The 15,666-nt window shown below is 33.4% G+C and overlaps 3 protein-coding genes across 12 annotated transcripts; 1 reads left to right on the forward strand and 2 right to left on the reverse strand.

Annotated features, from left to right (window-relative positions):
• Positions 1–30: 30 nt before the first annotated feature.
• On the reverse strand, positions 31–1,615 carry Gas41 (YEATS domain-containing protein 4 Gas41). 2 transcript variants are annotated; one of them, XM_033478806.2, is made up of 4 exons: positions 1,428–1,615; positions 1,026–1,268; positions 740–920; positions 31–668 (listed from the first exon to the last, which is right to left on the reverse strand). In XM_033478806.2, exons 1-4 carry the CDS (start codon positions 1,476–1,478, stop codon positions 496–498), a joined length of 648 nt encoding a protein of 215 aa, XP_033334697.1. In that variant the 5' UTR covers positions 1,479–1,615; the 3' UTR covers positions 31–495. The 2 variants fall into 2 exon arrangements, with proteins under 2 accessions (XP_033334697.1, XP_033334696.1); XM_033478805.2 differs by having other exon boundaries at positions 987–1,268; positions 1,428–1,612.
• Positions 1,616–1,743: 128 nt separating this feature from the next.
• Pfrx (6-phosphofructo-2-kinase/fructose-2,6-biphosphatase) lies at positions 1,744–8,499 on the reverse strand. 4 transcript variants are annotated; one of them, XM_076519315.1, is made up of 8 exons: positions 7,697–8,499; positions 5,794–6,221; positions 5,270–5,641; positions 5,094–5,195; positions 4,783–5,017; positions 4,204–4,331; positions 3,610–3,693; positions 1,744–2,674 (listed from the first exon to the last, which is right to left on the reverse strand). In XM_076519315.1, the coding sequence occupies exons 1-7, from the start codon at positions 7,773–7,775 to the stop codon at positions 3,634–3,636; spliced, it is 1,404 nt and encodes a 467-aa protein (XP_076375430.1). In that variant the 5' UTR covers positions 7,776–8,499; the 3' UTR covers positions 1,744–2,674; positions 3,610–3,633. The 4 variants fall into 4 exon arrangements, with proteins under 4 accessions (XP_076375430.1, XP_076375432.1, XP_033334693.1 ...); XM_076519317.1 differs by lacking the exon at positions 7,697–8,499 and adding an exon at positions 6,502–6,523; XM_033478802.2 differs by lacking the exon at positions 3,610–3,693 and having other exon boundaries at positions 7,697–8,495.
• A 1,215-nt stretch (positions 8,500–9,714) lies between these two features.
• Positions 9,715–14,615, forward strand: Rala (Ras-like protein A). Of its 6 annotated transcripts, XR_004491462.2 has the most exons (8): positions 9,811–9,968; positions 10,722–10,775; positions 10,896–11,014; positions 11,098–11,306; positions 11,379–11,553; positions 12,016–12,132; positions 12,576–12,738; positions 12,836–14,615. XR_004491462.2 is itself a non-coding variant. In XM_033478646.2 (7 exons), the coding sequence occupies exons 3-6, from the start codon at positions 10,910–10,912 to the stop codon at positions 12,130–12,132; spliced, it is 606 nt and encodes a 201-aa protein (XP_033334537.1). In that variant the 5' UTR covers positions 9,811–9,968; positions 10,722–10,775; positions 10,896–10,909; the 3' UTR covers positions 12,836–14,615. The 6 variants fall into 6 exon arrangements, 2 of the variants coding, with proteins under 2 accessions (XP_033334537.1, XP_033334540.1); XR_013032823.1 differs by lacking the exon at positions 9,811–9,968 and adding an exon at positions 9,715–9,739 and having other exon boundaries at positions 12,016–12,738; XR_013032821.1 differs by having other exon boundaries at positions 9,772–9,916; positions 12,016–12,738.
• Positions 14,616–15,666: the final 1,051 nt, after the last annotated feature.

Raw genomic sequence — 15,666 nt, forward strand, 5'->3', positions numbered from 1 at the left:
CAAGCGCAAAGAAACTTACGACAAAACGAATCACTGATCAGAAGAGTTTATTGCAGTTTATTGTATACAGTTTTACCAGTTTTCGGCAACCATTTTCGAGTTTTTATTGCGCATGTCCCTGTACATCATACAGGCATGTATGCATATATGCATACATATGTGTAGTATGTATTTACTTTTTAATTGAGGTATTGTATATGATTATACATATATTATTGAATTGATTTTTCATTGATAAGTAAAATTCGTTAATACATTTTGAATGACAGATTGCACTGACATTACTATAAATATAATAATTTTATAATTTTTCAATTTAATGTTAAGTTTTGTCAGCAAATTTCTGTAATATTTATTACAGATTTAATCAATTTATTAGTACATAATAAAATTTTATATTAATGGAAAGGTATAATATCAATAACTTCATTAAACTTCTAATTATCACTGTAATAGGATTATGTACATCTTATTTCACATGGTTAAGTAATTTATTTATGCAACAGATAAACCTCCACCAGCCTTTGAAATCTTAGAAATTTCTTCCTTAAATTTTGCAATTGTCTCCTTTGCCAACGTTAATTTTTCTTTTAGATCTATTACTTCCAATCTTATTTTGTTTCTTGCCTCCATTATTGCTTTTATCATGGATTCCCTTTTAGCTTCAACTAAGCATGTAACCAATTACTTTTGTATATAGACATATACATTAAACTAAATCATTCCTATGCATACTTACAATCTGTGTTATGGCGCCAAACACCTAAAGTTATGGGTTTGCTCGAATTTAATAAATGCTGCATAAATGCTGTTGGATCTTGAAACACAATTTCTTCATAAAATTCAGAAACCAAACTCTTTTTGCCCAATTGTATTTCGGGTGTTGTTTGGAACAGCTTTAATATATGGTATATAGTCACCTATTATATTTATAATAATTAGTATATGTTTCTAATCAATGTTTATATAATTAAAAATATACTCGCAGGACGTTCATTTGGATCATGAAAATATATTTTAATCACTATTTCAAATTCTCCCCAGCCAGTTTCGGTGAGCTCGTATGGTGGTTTTGTCATGATCCGATTTGGATTGTTATAGCTCTCGTGTAATTTAAAATGCACCTTTTTTACATACGTTGACATATCTTCATTGTGATATGGTTTTATGTAAACAGTCCACTGATGAGTGTGCCCATCTTCTTCTCTTTTCTTACCAAAATAACGAGCTACATTACCATACACTATAGGCTTCACTATCGTGACACCCTAGAAAGACGCTGATCATAATTTGTTATCCAAAATTTGAACTTAATTCAGATTTCACATACTCAAACATTAAAATATGTTCATGTTTTGATAGCGTGTAGGTTAGTAAGATAAGGAAAGAATGTGCGTACAAAGCGTCGTTTTTTGAAACATATTCACCTTCACTCTGCCACCAGAATCAGGACCAAACTCATTTGTTGTAGCCATCATTTTGATTGATTACGTTTTTCATTGTTTGTATTTCATAAAGAAAGTTAACGGTAAAACGTAAATATTGACAAACAGACATCGAGTTGCTGTCAACCAGAAACTGTCTACATAATACATTAACCTAATTGCATTAACAACTCTGCACCAGCGACCTCTAACATAACACGTGACTACGAAAACTTTAAGCATTTTAAATTTGACTTAAATTTTTAAAAAACTGTGGTTATTTTTATTTAGGTCAGCAGGCAAATTAAAATACGGAGAATTATTTTTAAGTAAATTTATTTGCTTCTGTCGTGAAGGGCATTAAAAAAATATGTACATTTCTCTTGAAATAAATTATACTTGTCTAGCATCTTTTTACGCAACTCGATCGTCTGAGCAAATATACATACATAATAGAAACTTATCCCATCGTACCGACAACTACGATTATTACGCGAGTTGACAAAACTTTTTAGTTAGAGTATGATTCTTGCTCAGGAGAATAATTTTTGTAATAGATTGACATCTCACAATTGTTTTCTAATCGGTATACCTCATTGAGTTGACAATTTGTCAGAATCATGGTATCCAAAAAGAAAAAAAGAAAAAGAAAACTCTTCTATGAAACCATTGTCATACAATCACTACTTATTTTAAGAAACACCCGTATGGATCGATTCATTGTTATTACGATAACAACGATTAGATTACAAAGAACCACGTATTTGGATGTATTCCAAAAATCGAATAGGGTCAAATATCGCTGAAACTAATGACGACATTCCGCACGATCTTTCTATACGTATGCTAGAGTTCCGCGATACCTTTCCATAATTAACTGATCAAATATTTCTGCTTTTTCAGGGATAACTTGAAAGTAGACAATAAAGCGCTCGCGCGCGCTACACTGCTAGCATACGTTCTATATTACAAGAGAAAAAAAGGGTATCTTTCGGTCACGTAATTAGTACAAGATTTTTCGTCGATCGGTGTTACATATATTTCGTCTCTAAATTGTTCGGTGTGGAAAGTAAACCGGATGCATGTTGCAATACGTCGAACATGCAATGACAGCCAGCTGCCAAACGAATACGTCTTCAGCACCTCGGAACGATCGCAAGGATAAGCTCTGTCGTGCTATAACGTCGTCGTTATCACGTGTGAAGCAACTTTCCATCCCCTCGGAATCGTTCCTCTAGATATCCTGGAATCTGAAAATAGTTTCATACGGACCGATTATACGATATTCGCATGATGGTCCATGAGAGTACACATAAGCGCATAAGACACAGCTACTATTGTCTGTTCAACTTAACGATCGAGTAACACACAACAAAATTACTTTTTCAACATTCTATGCACATCGCTATAAAATGCTATGCTATAATATATAGGAATATGCAAACCCTTTCAAGTCTCGAGAATCCGAAGTTCGGGACGGATTGGAAAGAGTCAGGTGGCATCCCGATACATTTTACTGTTCGAGATCTCGGGTCCCAAAAGTTTTAGAATCGCACTCGATTCTCTATACATGAATATTGTTACATATCTTATTCATGCGTAGAAACCGAGACTGCCTGATCCTACCCGAGAACTCAGCACAGTCCCGAAACACTTGGGATCTTGAGATCTCGAACAATGAAATGTATTGGAATTCTGCCCGATCCCGCTCGAATTTCTTCGTCTTGTTTTGATTCTGTAACACCGGGTTCCCACACATGCCTGCTATAATATAAACGATGGGAATTTTCAAAATAATTACGGTCGTTTTGGTTTGATAGTTTGCTTGGAGAATATCTATTCTCAATTATCTATTGCCTTGAAAGCATTCAGTAGGTATGCAACATGTATTTATCTTCGCAAAGATAATTAAAATAAATCAATAGGCAATTAACACGTTCGACCACGCCGCCAGCGTATTTGTGTTTTACTTCTCTCTTAAGTTGGACAACCAATACACACGAATGTTATTTCCAATACTTGAATAACAAAAAATTCTGAAGCCACGTTGTACCATCGATAGAGGAAACAAATTTATCGTCGAATCGCAACACAGTAAAAGGATAATTTTTTTTCTACAATGATTAAACATTCACAGATACTTATTCGCTACGATGATTTACATTTACAATAAAGAAATATTTACCGCAATGGGTATACGTGAGATTCGTTACAGTAAATTGCGACGATGTCCTTTAACCACGGATGCGTACAGTCTTGAATGTTTTAACTTGGAACAAATGAATGCCCACCATCTTTACACATTTATACGGGGACCGTAATAGATATAATCGTTATTACAGTGCAATATTGTAAATAGATTTATGCTACGACGTCTCACATTGTATCCATACGACCTAGATACAAGGAAATTGCATGCAGCGCAGCTTTTTTTGTTTTTCTGATTTGCAACCTTGAATTCGGGGAAGGAAATAAAGGAAGAAAAAGAAAGTGAGCGAGTAAAATGCGTTAAGGTAGATCAGATATAATGTTAGACACAAGGAAATGACCCCAATCTAGTTGAACAGTCAGGCATTCTGGGAACATTAAAACAAGAAACGTGAGGGCTTGTTATAGTTTATTCATGAGGCTCATAACGAGCAGAGACACACGCCTCCTTTCGTTTTCTTACCTTTTCCAAACTAGGATCAGCAAGTTATGCGTAGGATGTACTACGTATGGGTCAGGAGGAGGAAAAGTATAAGAACGATTACTATGATTCAAATCTAATCGTTTCTACCTTTGGTTTTGGCCGATGCGTGTCCACTGCGTCTATGGGTAATCGAATATGTTCCACCTTACAACCATAAGCAACAGGTGTTAATTTTATGATAGTGTGCAGCGGTACTTGTAAATATGGCAGCTCGTCTGTAATAGAAGCAAATTACGATTATATAGTCAGTCAGCAATGAATAATATATATGTGAGATAAATAAGAATAACAATATTAGATATAACAATGTTAGATTATATTAACTACATGTATAGAAAACTGTAATGCCATATAAACATGCGATCAGTGCAGTATTTGCACCGGCAGAATTATATCAATTACAATCATCACGCTTTGAACGTCGTACATCTCGGTGTCAAATGTATCTATCTTTCTATTCCATTTCTATACATTGAAGGTCACAGTTATATAACTTTGTTCTATATTTCCCTTGTACGCTTCCTGTCTACAATACTTAACACGTTTCAGATCACGCATATTGTACTTAATAGATCGTTTGATATCCCTCTTCCTCTCTCCTTTCCTCTTTTCCTCTTTTTCACAAACAAATTTGATTGAAACAAGCGAATACAAACATTCACTCACCCGCGCTTTTATCCAAGAAGTAGGCGAGCAGACACCGCAAAACTGCTTGGTGACTAACCACCAGAACATTACCCTGTCGCTCTAGCTCCATTATCACTGGCTCTAGCCTTGCTACTAGATCTTCATAGCTTTCTCCTCTTGGGTAGCGATACGAGAATTTGTTCTGATCTCTGGCAGCAAAGTCAGTCGGATATTTTCCCGCAATTTCCTCGTAAGTCATTTCCTCACAGATACCCTGTAGACAATTCTCCTCTGTATTTTTCACATGAGATTACCCAAAGGTGTAAATTTTGTAAGGTATGTCAGCTCACCGCATCAATTTCATTAAGCGCCTTCCACCTTTCTTGAGGCACATCCACGTCGTTTGCAGTCTGTATAGTCCTCTTCAGCCAGCTTGTCCACACTCGCAGTCCCTAGAATTAATATGATTTCAATTGCTACAGTTTCTCATAAAAATATAATAATCATCTTTCTCGTTATTTTTTACCTGTATATCCTGACTAGTGATGAAGGCAGCCAAAGCCTTGGCATACTCCAAACCTCTCTCGCTGAGCTCAGAATCTCCACCTATCTTACCTTCAAGATTCATTTTGCTCTCACCATGCCTGGTTAAGTAGATTGTACGTGGTACTATGTGAATGTTCATGAGGTAATAAACTATTCTACTTTGTATGTGACCCTCGTGTTTGTGAACCAACACCTTCTCGCCAGTATTATAAATCTTCATGAAGGATAGATCACTCTCATGATTCTCATCCAACGGCTGGTACTTTTCTTGATAATGCTCGATCCTTAGCATAAAGTCAGCTAACACTTCTTCCTTGTTCATGTTCGCATAGTCAGGACTGCTTACTTTTACCTAAGCAAACAGAAAATTAATGTTCTTGAATGAAGAGCAATTGATTCTAGTCTTGCAATCTCTGTATAATCTTAAAAATTTCATACAAGACTCAAAGAAACCTCCAAAGCTTCTTATACTCTGAAAAGCATTCAAGGAAAAACTGTGCATACCTCCATAATATTCTGTTCAACAATTTCTGGATCATTGCACACAGATTCAACAAAGAACAATTTGAAGCCCATTTTTTCGACGACGATGTCACGAATCAATTGACGTCTTTCGATAGTGGAATTGGTGGCATCGAAGACAGCCACCTCGCCGTCCCCGCTCTCCAACCATTGACAGACATCTTTGAGGGCATCCATCGCGCATTGGGTTCGTATTGCCATCGCTTTTATATTGTCAGGACGGAAAAATTCATGGCATTGATAGGCAGTGGTTGCGTGCCGCCTATATTCTCCGAGATTGAAGACCTTCGTGCTAATACCGATCCAGTTCAAGTATCTGCATAATTTTTTCGATATGTAGGTTTTGCCGCGAGCCGGCAGACCCACCATAGCGATCACATGAGGCTTGTTCACAAAGTTCGCTCGTTCACCTAAAATCAGCAGTAAATTCTTTTTAAACAATGCCAGTATTACGCCGCGTACAAAATACGTTATTTTTTCAACTCTAAACCATAATTTCCATAGGTCCTTGATATGTATTGTTGTAAGAAATTGGGCCAAAAAAGGAAATGAACCATTGATTTTGACGAAATAATTTATTAGTTTTCAGTCTCTTATTAGCTAATTAATAAACATAAAATAAATGTAACCTATAAAACACAGAATTTTTTTGAAACGAACAAACAGAATTTTAACGAGAAATCTTATTACTCTTGTGTTAGAGATATTCTCGCTCGACATCTGCAAGATTTATGAGAGATCAGAACGCCACGGCTGCCCAGAGAAATTTACGCAATTCCCAGTTTGTGCTATTAATGATCAATTGACTATTTTCACTAACTCAGAAATTGAGAATAAGTAATCGAATCAAGATTTTATAAGGTTCGTGAAAAATAAAAAACTCAAACGGATGAAGACTCATGTATTCGTCATTACATCCTGAAAAAATCGGCATTGTATCATATAGCGATGACATAAGCTCGTGAATTGCCGATAGACTTTTCAAAGTAAACTGTTCCTGTTATCTGTTGCTGTTTCATTGTTACTGGACATCGACGAATAGCCGCGTAGACGCTCCTGATCGTGGTTGTACTATCTAACGAGATTAATTTTATCGGTTGTTGATTATTTTTATAAATCAAGTAGAGACCAAGGTACGACAATTACGTACATATGTATATACAATTACTTTAAAAATAGCGTAAACAGTGTATGTATTATATTAAATTATACATACATATACATAATTCGTTATCTCTGGTACGAGAAATCAAACTAATTGCACGATCGAAAACTATCGAAATTCTTATTCGATAACAGAATTATTATCTATCGATCGTATCGACAGAAAAACATCGATTCGAGGAATCAATCGTTCACGACCAAGGCTACAATAAAAAACAGCTTTTATAGTGCTGGATATATGTAACTTGTTTATACCAGTTCTAGTTAACTTCGTATTATCACAAAATTCAAGCATTTAAAACACGTAAATGTATATACGTATGCATGTGCATTCGCATCCACATCCACGTCATACATATGTATACATACATCTACACGCGGTACAGTACAACGCATCTTTTCAGGTTATGTTCCTGGAGAACGAAAAGGTATAAATATGTATTGTAATCAAAAAGTAGGGGCAGTGATTTCTTAAGAATCAAAATTTCTAGCTTCTGTTTGTTTCAAAGAGAAAATGTAAGATGTAAGTTGGAGCACCTAATAAGACCAGTATTGATAATATGATTAGTGCAATACTGTCGAGTAGTTTCAGACGAAGGAAAATACTACAAATTAAATTTGTATTCGAGTTTCTGTTTCGAAAAATCGGTTCACTGATAGACAAATGAAAATACCTATTTTTTTATGTCCTTTTAGAAAAGTGATATGTTCTTAATCTTACCTCGAATGGGGAAAGGTTTCGTTTGAATGGTGTCGGAGGTCGGTGGCGTGTAATGCATCTCTATCTTCGGATCGGTCATTCTACGAGATTTACCGCGTAGACGTTTCCTCGCCGTTTTCCTTGAATTTAATAGACTGATCGTTTCGTTTATTACACTGTTCACTGAGAGGAGACGAACACTCGATGATTTTCAATCTTGCCAGTTTAGTGTGCACTACGTAATTACGTATGTGACTGTCTGTTCATTAATCGTATATGATAACTCGTCGCGATAATTTCACTGCCACTGTAGTTCCATTTTATCGTTGGTAAATTTTACAAAACGTCATCGTGTTGATTCGACATTACTATAAGAATAGTAATGGGGGAAAAAAGAATAAAAATACTACCGATTCGTAACCTGTTTGAACAGGGAACTTTCACACAGAAGCGTAAGACTAAGTACAATGTATGTGGTGTAATGCGCGCCGGAAAAGTCCGAAGTTTAGTGTATGTATGTGCCACACTATGTACATATACAGGTCCCGAGTCTCGAACCGATTATTATTACGTATGGGACAAGCAGCGAGGAAATCTTTCGCCAGTAACTCTCATTGGGTGGCTTCTTTTTGCATCTCGAAAAATTCCTTGAGCAATCGTCGATCTTCTCAAAATATGTATCAAGTTATTTGTTCTCAAAGCTCAAATGGTTGTAATGTAAAATTAACGAATCTCGTAAACATTTAAGAAACTTAATCGTTAATTCGGGCAAAACTTTTTAGCGAACACCACTGTTGTCGCATGAGATACCTCTGACCAGTCCCGTAGCCTCGAGGCCGATCACGCGACTTTTCTTGACGTCACTTTATTATTTTCTAACCAATTCCTTCTAGTTTTAAACGCGGATGAAGGAAGGCTAATAATTCGAATGAAATCATGCGTTTTTTCATGTACTCATTAAAAATGATTCGATATATGTACGTTAACGTACAAAAATTGTACATAATTCTGAAAATTAGGAACACTGAAGATTATGTATGTATATGTACATGCATACGTTGTTTTACGTATGTAAATTTTAAACATTACGTATGTATGTTTTTCATTGTAGCAACCAATAAAAAGCATTTGGAACTAGGAAATGATGAATACATATTGGGTAATGTACCTGCATGAAAAAAATGTGATGCTGAAAAAATCACCAGAGAATACATATTTGTGCGTACTGTTATAACGAAAAATTCAAATCGTTTGAAATGTTAATTGAATTTAAGCATTATTTTAAGTGACAAAATAGATTAATAATTATGGAAAATTCCAATATTGTTCATTTATCAAATTACTTAATACAAGTGATAGTAATCAATTATACGAAGAGAAAGAAACAATAAATTAATAAAAGAAACATTTTTCATCGTATACATTTTAAAATGGTTTAGCAATGTTAACTGCATTTATAGTCTTTTATGTATGTTTACGAAGCAAACTGTTACATATGTACTTAACTTTATATTTTAAACATTAATTACATGCTTTACTGTGTAATGCAATTCCTCTAATATTTATGTATAAATTGAATAAGATAGAGCCAAGTAAGTAATTAGTGCTACTAATTTTTATGAGGAAATCCAACACTTTGTAGGTCTTTTAAAATATTATAACTGGTGCATTCTCTTTTCACGTGGCACTTTTAAGATTAAATTATGTACAGTCTTTTCCTCGTAACGTAACGCAACATTGGGGACACAGCGAGACGTTTGGGAATAGACAAAGTTAGTTTATCTTAGTCCTGATTGACTGACAGTTGGTTAAAGCCTCGCGATTGGTTGTGCTATGAAACTGTAGGGATTGTAAACTCTGTTGCAAACGCTATGTTACGTGAGCTTTGAAACACGATACATACTATAAAAGAAACACTGTGTGTAAATACTTTAGAGCATATACACATATGTACCTAGTAGTAGTGTAGTAGTAGCATGTATGTATACATATGTGGTGTAACGTATGACAGCAAACTGGTGTCACAGTACAGAAAGATACCGGTAGAGTGCACGTACATAGTGTGTATGTACATATATATTTCTTATGTATGAATGTGTGTACATTCGTGTATGTATGTACAGTAGATACATAATTATTATCACCATCACCTATCAGTCGCGTTACAACCAAGTACATACAGCACGACGACTAGCTTTGTAGAAAGAATATAATAGTTTTCAGTACACGCGATTCTCGAAGGTATTTATTCGACGCATATTCGACAACTGTTGACAGTAGAAATATATTTTCGGTAAATATTATTAGAGTGTAAGAATGAACGTTGAAATCAAGGAGATTGTTTGTGAAACTGGGCGTGTGGCACCGCCTTTTTCATTACTTGTCATTCGTATGCGTTCAGATATGTTTTCATTATCTCGTTTGTTACTATTTACAAACGTATGCACAACACGGATGTTGACTTTCTCACGTTGTTACGATATACAGTTTTCGCAAGATCCGTTTCGATGATTCTTGTGCTCGTGCTACGATCTGTGTAATATATCAACACAAAACGGAGAAAGTAAAATGTGCTACGTTGTGTGCCACAAAACTACATTTAGTTTCTTTTCGGTCATAGCTACCCGTGTATAGTCTTCCGATAAGGACTGTTGCGTTTTAAAGTAGCATATCGTGTTCACTTTTATTTATTTGTATACATATTATTCCTCATTCTGTCTTCACCGTTTGATCTACTTTTTTGAAACGATAAATTGTCTCGTTATGATGTTTTTCTAGTGAAAAATTACTAATCAACTGCTTCACATTTCTATTTTTTAACGTGAATATATTATCTGATAATTACTAATGGTGTCAAAGCATTAAGTAAAGATATATGTAAGTGTTTATTACATATTTATCGGTTATATTCGATTGTTATTTTAATAATTGCAATTTCTCATGAGAAACGACGAATGCACCAAAAGTCTTTGTTCAAAATAAATTGCAATACGTTATAAACGGTAATACAATATATGTAAATATATACTCTTGACCTTGTTTTTAGATTTCTCACGCTGACAACAGTAGTTTCACATCCTGTCTTTCTCAACTTCCTTTGGTAAAGTTAATTTCCAGTAAATTTAATGGTTCAAAATGCACAAGAGAACCTTTGTACAAATGCACGTTCTTCCTTAACTATGAACTTGCGTTTCTTATTTAATTTGATATTTGTTTTCAGATAATTATAATAATATGTCAAAGAAGCCAGGCAATACCCCAGCAATGCATAAAGTTATAATGGTTGGGAGTGGAGGTGTTGGAAAGTCAGCTCTGACGTTACAATTTATGTATGACGAGGTATACCAAGTGTCTAATAAACATAAAAAGTACATATAAGTTGAACTGATGAAAATATTAATATCTTTTTCTGGTTCTATTAGTTTGTACAGGACTACGAACCCACTAAAGCAGATTCTTATAGGAAAAAAGTTGTATTAGATGCAGAGGAAGTACAAATAGACATCCTAGATACTGCAGGACAAGAAGATTATGCTGCAATTCGAGATAATTATTTTCGAAGTGGTGAAGGATTCCTTTGTGTCTTCTCTATAACAGAAGACGATAGTTTTCAAGCAACTCAAGAGTTTAGGTAAACCATAGTAGAATACGTGTACGTAAAAGGCAATGTATACTAGTGAAGCATGTTATTTCATATGTGCAGAGAACAGATCCTTAGAGTAAAAAACGATGAGAACATTCCATTTTTGTTAGTGGGAAATAAAAGTGACTTGCAAGAGAAAAGGAAGGTGAGCTTAGCTGAAGCTCAAGCAAGAGCACAGCAATGGGGTGTACCATATGTAGAAACAAGCGCAAAAACAAAGGAAAATGTTGACAAGGTAACAGATAATTAAATTTTGTAGCATCTTTTTATTTTTATATATTTACAAGTAGGGGTGTACCATAGAAGAGAGTTTTATTCGTTACAGTAATTAATGTCTATAATAGTATTTTATTAATAGCCAAAATAGTGATGCAATTGAATAATAAAAAGTGTGTAACATATACATATCGTTAGTATTCTTTTACTACACCAATTTGTCATTGCTATAGGCTTTAGAACATAAAGAAACTGCATGAGATAAATGTTTATACAGCTTAATTTTGCAATTTATTACACATTTTTTATTTTATTTTTTATGCGTATGATATGTAGCTTATTCACGCGAATACCACTCTGTGAGATTGTATCGTACAAGCACTGAATATACACATATTACACATTGCATACTTCTATTGATCAGTAAAGCACCTTTTTCAAGCCTTGAAGCTTTGAAACAGCATCAATTGCACATTTCCAGGTATTTTTCGATTTGATGCGTGAAATAAGTTCGCGCAAGATCGAAGACAAATCGGCAAGTAACGGTCGTGGAAAAGACCGAGCGAAGAGGAAGAAAAAGAAGTGCATTTTTCTATAGGTTTGATGTTTTTCGCACTGTTTTTTAATCTTTCATAACAAACACAACTGGACGATGATTGAAGTTTCCGTAAATTATAATATTACTTTTTAGTTCTTTTTTCTGAAATCTTAGTAAATATGTACGAACATAATTTTTAGCAGATAACAATTATACCAGAAGTATCAATCTTCTGCGAGAGTGTCAGATTGGCACATAAAAAAGAGAAGATTTCTTGTATATCGTTTACCAGGTTGACACTTGCTTATGCCTGAAATACTGCGTATGCATGTATTATCTCATTTCAATGTTCCAAGTTGTACAAGCACAGAATGACTTTCTATTTTTGTTTTTGATATTCAACATTTGTTATTTAATATTAGAGCCCGAAACTTCTGGAATGATACTGTGGTCTTTTGTCTGAAATAGTGAATACAGCTTGCCTTTATGCATGTTTATTCTAGCAACATAAATACTCTACATCATGTTTCTGTATTTTTGTTCATTGGGTGCAAGTATCTCACTAATTATAATAGAACACTACATATTAATCGATGATAGTTGAACAAATAACAAAAACAGAAAGTTTAATTTTAGCACCAAACACTGATGTTTAAAATTTATTAGGTAATAATCTAATATATTATATCGAATTAATCTAATATAACGTAGATAAATTGAAGCGTATATTAAAGATCGACGATTCTTGTTTATCATATTACAGGTATTCTTTGATTTAATGCGTGCAATAGTCGCGCGCAAAGCACAGGAAAATCAAGGGGATGGAAACGAGCGTAAGAAGAAAAGAAACTGCTGCCTTTTGCTCTAACGAATATAAAACGATGTGTATAAATTCTGTAACGGAACATTCAACTACTAATTATGAAAACCTGAGTAAGAGAAATGATATATATACACTTGGAAGTTTTCTAACACTTTACAGTGAAATGACATTAAACAGGTTAAATATTTGCTTTGAGAACACGTCAAGTTTAATAAATTATTCATATTTATATTCTATGGAGGATTACAAAATTTCCGCTTTCTTGTTTTTCTTTTCATAAAGTGGCTGATTCATTAATGGTAGACTGATATTTACAAGCACCTTCATGGTTACCGATTTACAACACAGATTTTGCTATAATGTGGAGTGTAAAAAGTTTCTGATAGAGCACAAATGTAGTTTGTTTGACGATGAAATTATTTTTTTTTAATATTCATACACAACATTCATTAGAGTGCTGAAATATGTACAATCATTGAAATTAATATTCGATAGAAGTGAAGATTTCATTTATTCGGCACGGAGAATGTATGCATACGTTTTGCGCGATGCGTTCCATGATCACTAAAAACGGTTACTTGAAGAAATTGCAAACATTATGAGCGTGCTGTAATTAATTTTTTCTGCAAATAAAAGTACTATATCTGCACTGATACGTTTTGTGCGTTTATTTGTAACCTCAACAAGTTTCAGCACTCTTAAATATTTGTTAACAAAATTAACGATTTCAAGTTGTTTCAACTATCTGTTAGGAGAGTCGCGACACTGTAAAGTAATGAAAATGTGTGGTACATTCACTTAAAATTTGCTTTTCCATTACTCCTTTGTATTCCGCAAGTCTCATTGTGTATACAGTGCATAAACATGTACAAATACAAAAAGGAATTTGTCACTGATCTACAAGTAAGATACCGTTGTGTCTTGAGTCAAGAAATTCGAACGTTTATAAAATTGTAGAATTTATAAGAAAATCGTGTAAAGCAGTTTAGATATATTGCTTAAACCAGATGTAATCTTCTTTAGGCACAATTCAAAAGACTCGTTGAGTTTGACTTTTGTTAATTACACTATAGATTAAAAGATTCTTAAATGTGTGTGGGAGTACTTGAAATATTCATTTATTTTTTAATGCTCTGTGTTGTATCTCTACAAAAAACTGAGAAAACAGTTAAACTCAAAGCACTAAGTCTGTGAATTAATAGACTTCAATAGACTGATTGCATGATTAATGAATTTTTCTGAAAAGACTTGAGCCTCTATGAGGTGCATTTATTTATGCAAAAATATAGTAAGAATGTCTTGATATTATACAGTTTTACACGATATAATATTTATTTTACAATATACATATGTATATATACGTATATGTATATATATATGTATATAGTATTATTAAGCATTCAAATTTTACGGGATGATTATGGTTTAGAAACGTATTTGTTAGTACTAGTTTTATTAGGTGATAAGTAGTATTCCCTGCGAATTTCACTTTTCATATTTTTATACTATTAAAATTTATTGTGCCTTTTCAGTATTCACATGTTAACGAACTGAGATTGATATTCTAATAGAATTCTTTAAAGCAATTTTATCGATATGTATAGATTCAATCATACTTCATCCTATAAATATTTGTTTGTTGCAATACTAGAAAATATTTGAAAGTATGTATATTCGAGTTACTGCTCTGTAATAAATGGAATCGTTTTTTTTTGCGTAATTTCACGCATTATAGTCAATTATTCGACCACATGTCTATAATTACTTTTTAATAAAATGTATTTTATATATACATATATTGGATGAGAATGTTTTATATGTCTTTTGCACTAAATATTTCAAAGTATTAATTATGCATTACTGATTTTCAATCGATTCAACGAAACTGTATAAAATACTCAATTGTTACGTCCTAGTAGTAATTTGCTTATTCCACAAAATTGAATAAATGTAAAAAAATAGTTGTTTTAATACAACCAAAAAACAACGTTTTTATTTATTTTCCATTGTACATTGCTAAGAATTCTATAAGTATTATAAATATAAAAAATACAGTAGTGCTCGTTCAATGTTTACGAACCCGATTCAAGGCAAAAAATTGAAATAGAATTGCTAACGAGGCAAAAAAGTGACCTATGAGGCGCTTGGTTATAATTTTCAAATAGTAGCTTGAAAGTAAAATTTGAAACTAACTTTGATGATACTTTTTATTATTGTTATAGTTTTTTAGTCTCTTAAGAATCATAGAAGTATTTCCATGAATTCAGTTTTCTGTTAGTTTTTTCATAAACCATGTTAATACGTTTCTACTACGTATGTTCTAAAATACTTCTTTTATGTAACTTTATCGTAATATGTTAGTATCATTTGCACATAATTGTTGCAAATAATTTTTGGAGTAATATTTTGTTAATGAAATAGTGTGTATCTGTGAAACATCATTTCATAGCATACGGAATTCCATTTTAAATATCGCCGCGCTATCCAACGTTATTAAATTCTTCCTCAAAGAGCAATTAATTACGTTTTATAATATTGTCATTTATTTTTGTATACGATATCGACATAGTAAATTCTTTTGAACAATTCCGTAACTTTGATTTATGACTTAGTTTTGCCAAAATTAATATTTTTAGGCGACTCTGCATTGGGCAGATGTCAGCAGATTTAGGAACTGTAGCGCCTCTTGTGGAGAGAAAGTACAGCTTAGTTTTTTTTATAATAATCTTTATTTACATAGCTATAAAGACTATAAACAGATCCTAAGCTAC

The sequence above is a fragment of the Megalopta genalis genome, chromosome 2, assembly GCF_051020955.1.
Source record: "Megalopta genalis isolate 19385.01 chromosome 2, iyMegGena1_principal, whole genome shotgun sequence".
NCBI classification, from domain to species: Eukaryota; Metazoa; Arthropoda; class Insecta; order Hymenoptera; family Halictidae; genus Megalopta; species Megalopta genalis.

What these genes read in the sequence shown, in the direction of transcription:
- Rala (XM_033478646.2), top strand. Translation starts at nt 10,910, where the DNA reads ATGTCAAAGAAGCCAGGCAATACCCCAGCAATGCATAAAGTTATAATG. An exon ending in CAAGCAACTCAAGAGTTTAG is followed by an intron (nt 11,307 to 11,378) that starts GTAAACCATAGT and finishes TCATATGTGCAG; the next exon opens with AGAACAGATCCTTAGAGTAA. An exon ending in CAAAGGAAAATGTTGACAAG is followed by an intron (nt 11,554 to 12,015) that starts GTAACAGATAAT and finishes GCACATTTCCAG; the next exon opens with GTATTTTTCGATTTGATGCG.
- Pfrx (XM_076519315.1), bottom strand. Translation starts at nt 7,775, where the DNA reads ATGACCGATCCGAAGATAGAGATGCATTACACGCCACCGACCTCCGAC. An exon ending in GAAACCTTTCCCCATTCGAG is followed by an intron (nt 6,222 to 7,696) that starts GTAAGATTAAGA and finishes TGCTGATTTTAG; the next exon opens with GTGAACGAGCGAACTTTGTG. An exon ending in CGCTTAATGAAATTGATGCG is followed by an intron (nt 5,018 to 5,093) that starts GTGAGCTGACAT and finishes AATTGTCTACAG; the next exon opens with GGTATCTGTGAGGAAATGAC.
- Gas41 (XM_033478805.2), bottom strand. Translation starts at nt 1,478, where the DNA reads ATGATGGCTACAACAAATGAGTTTGGTCCTGATTCTGGTGGCAGAGTG. An exon ending in ATTCTGGTGGCAGAGTGAAG is followed by an intron (nt 1,269 to 1,427) that starts GTGAATATGTTT and finishes GCGTCTTTCTAG; the next exon opens with GGTGTCACGATAGTGAAGCC. An exon ending in TTGGCGCCATAACACAGATT is followed by an intron (nt 669 to 739) that starts GTAAGTATGCAT and finishes TTACATGCTTAG; the next exon opens with TTGAAGCTAAAAGGGAATCC.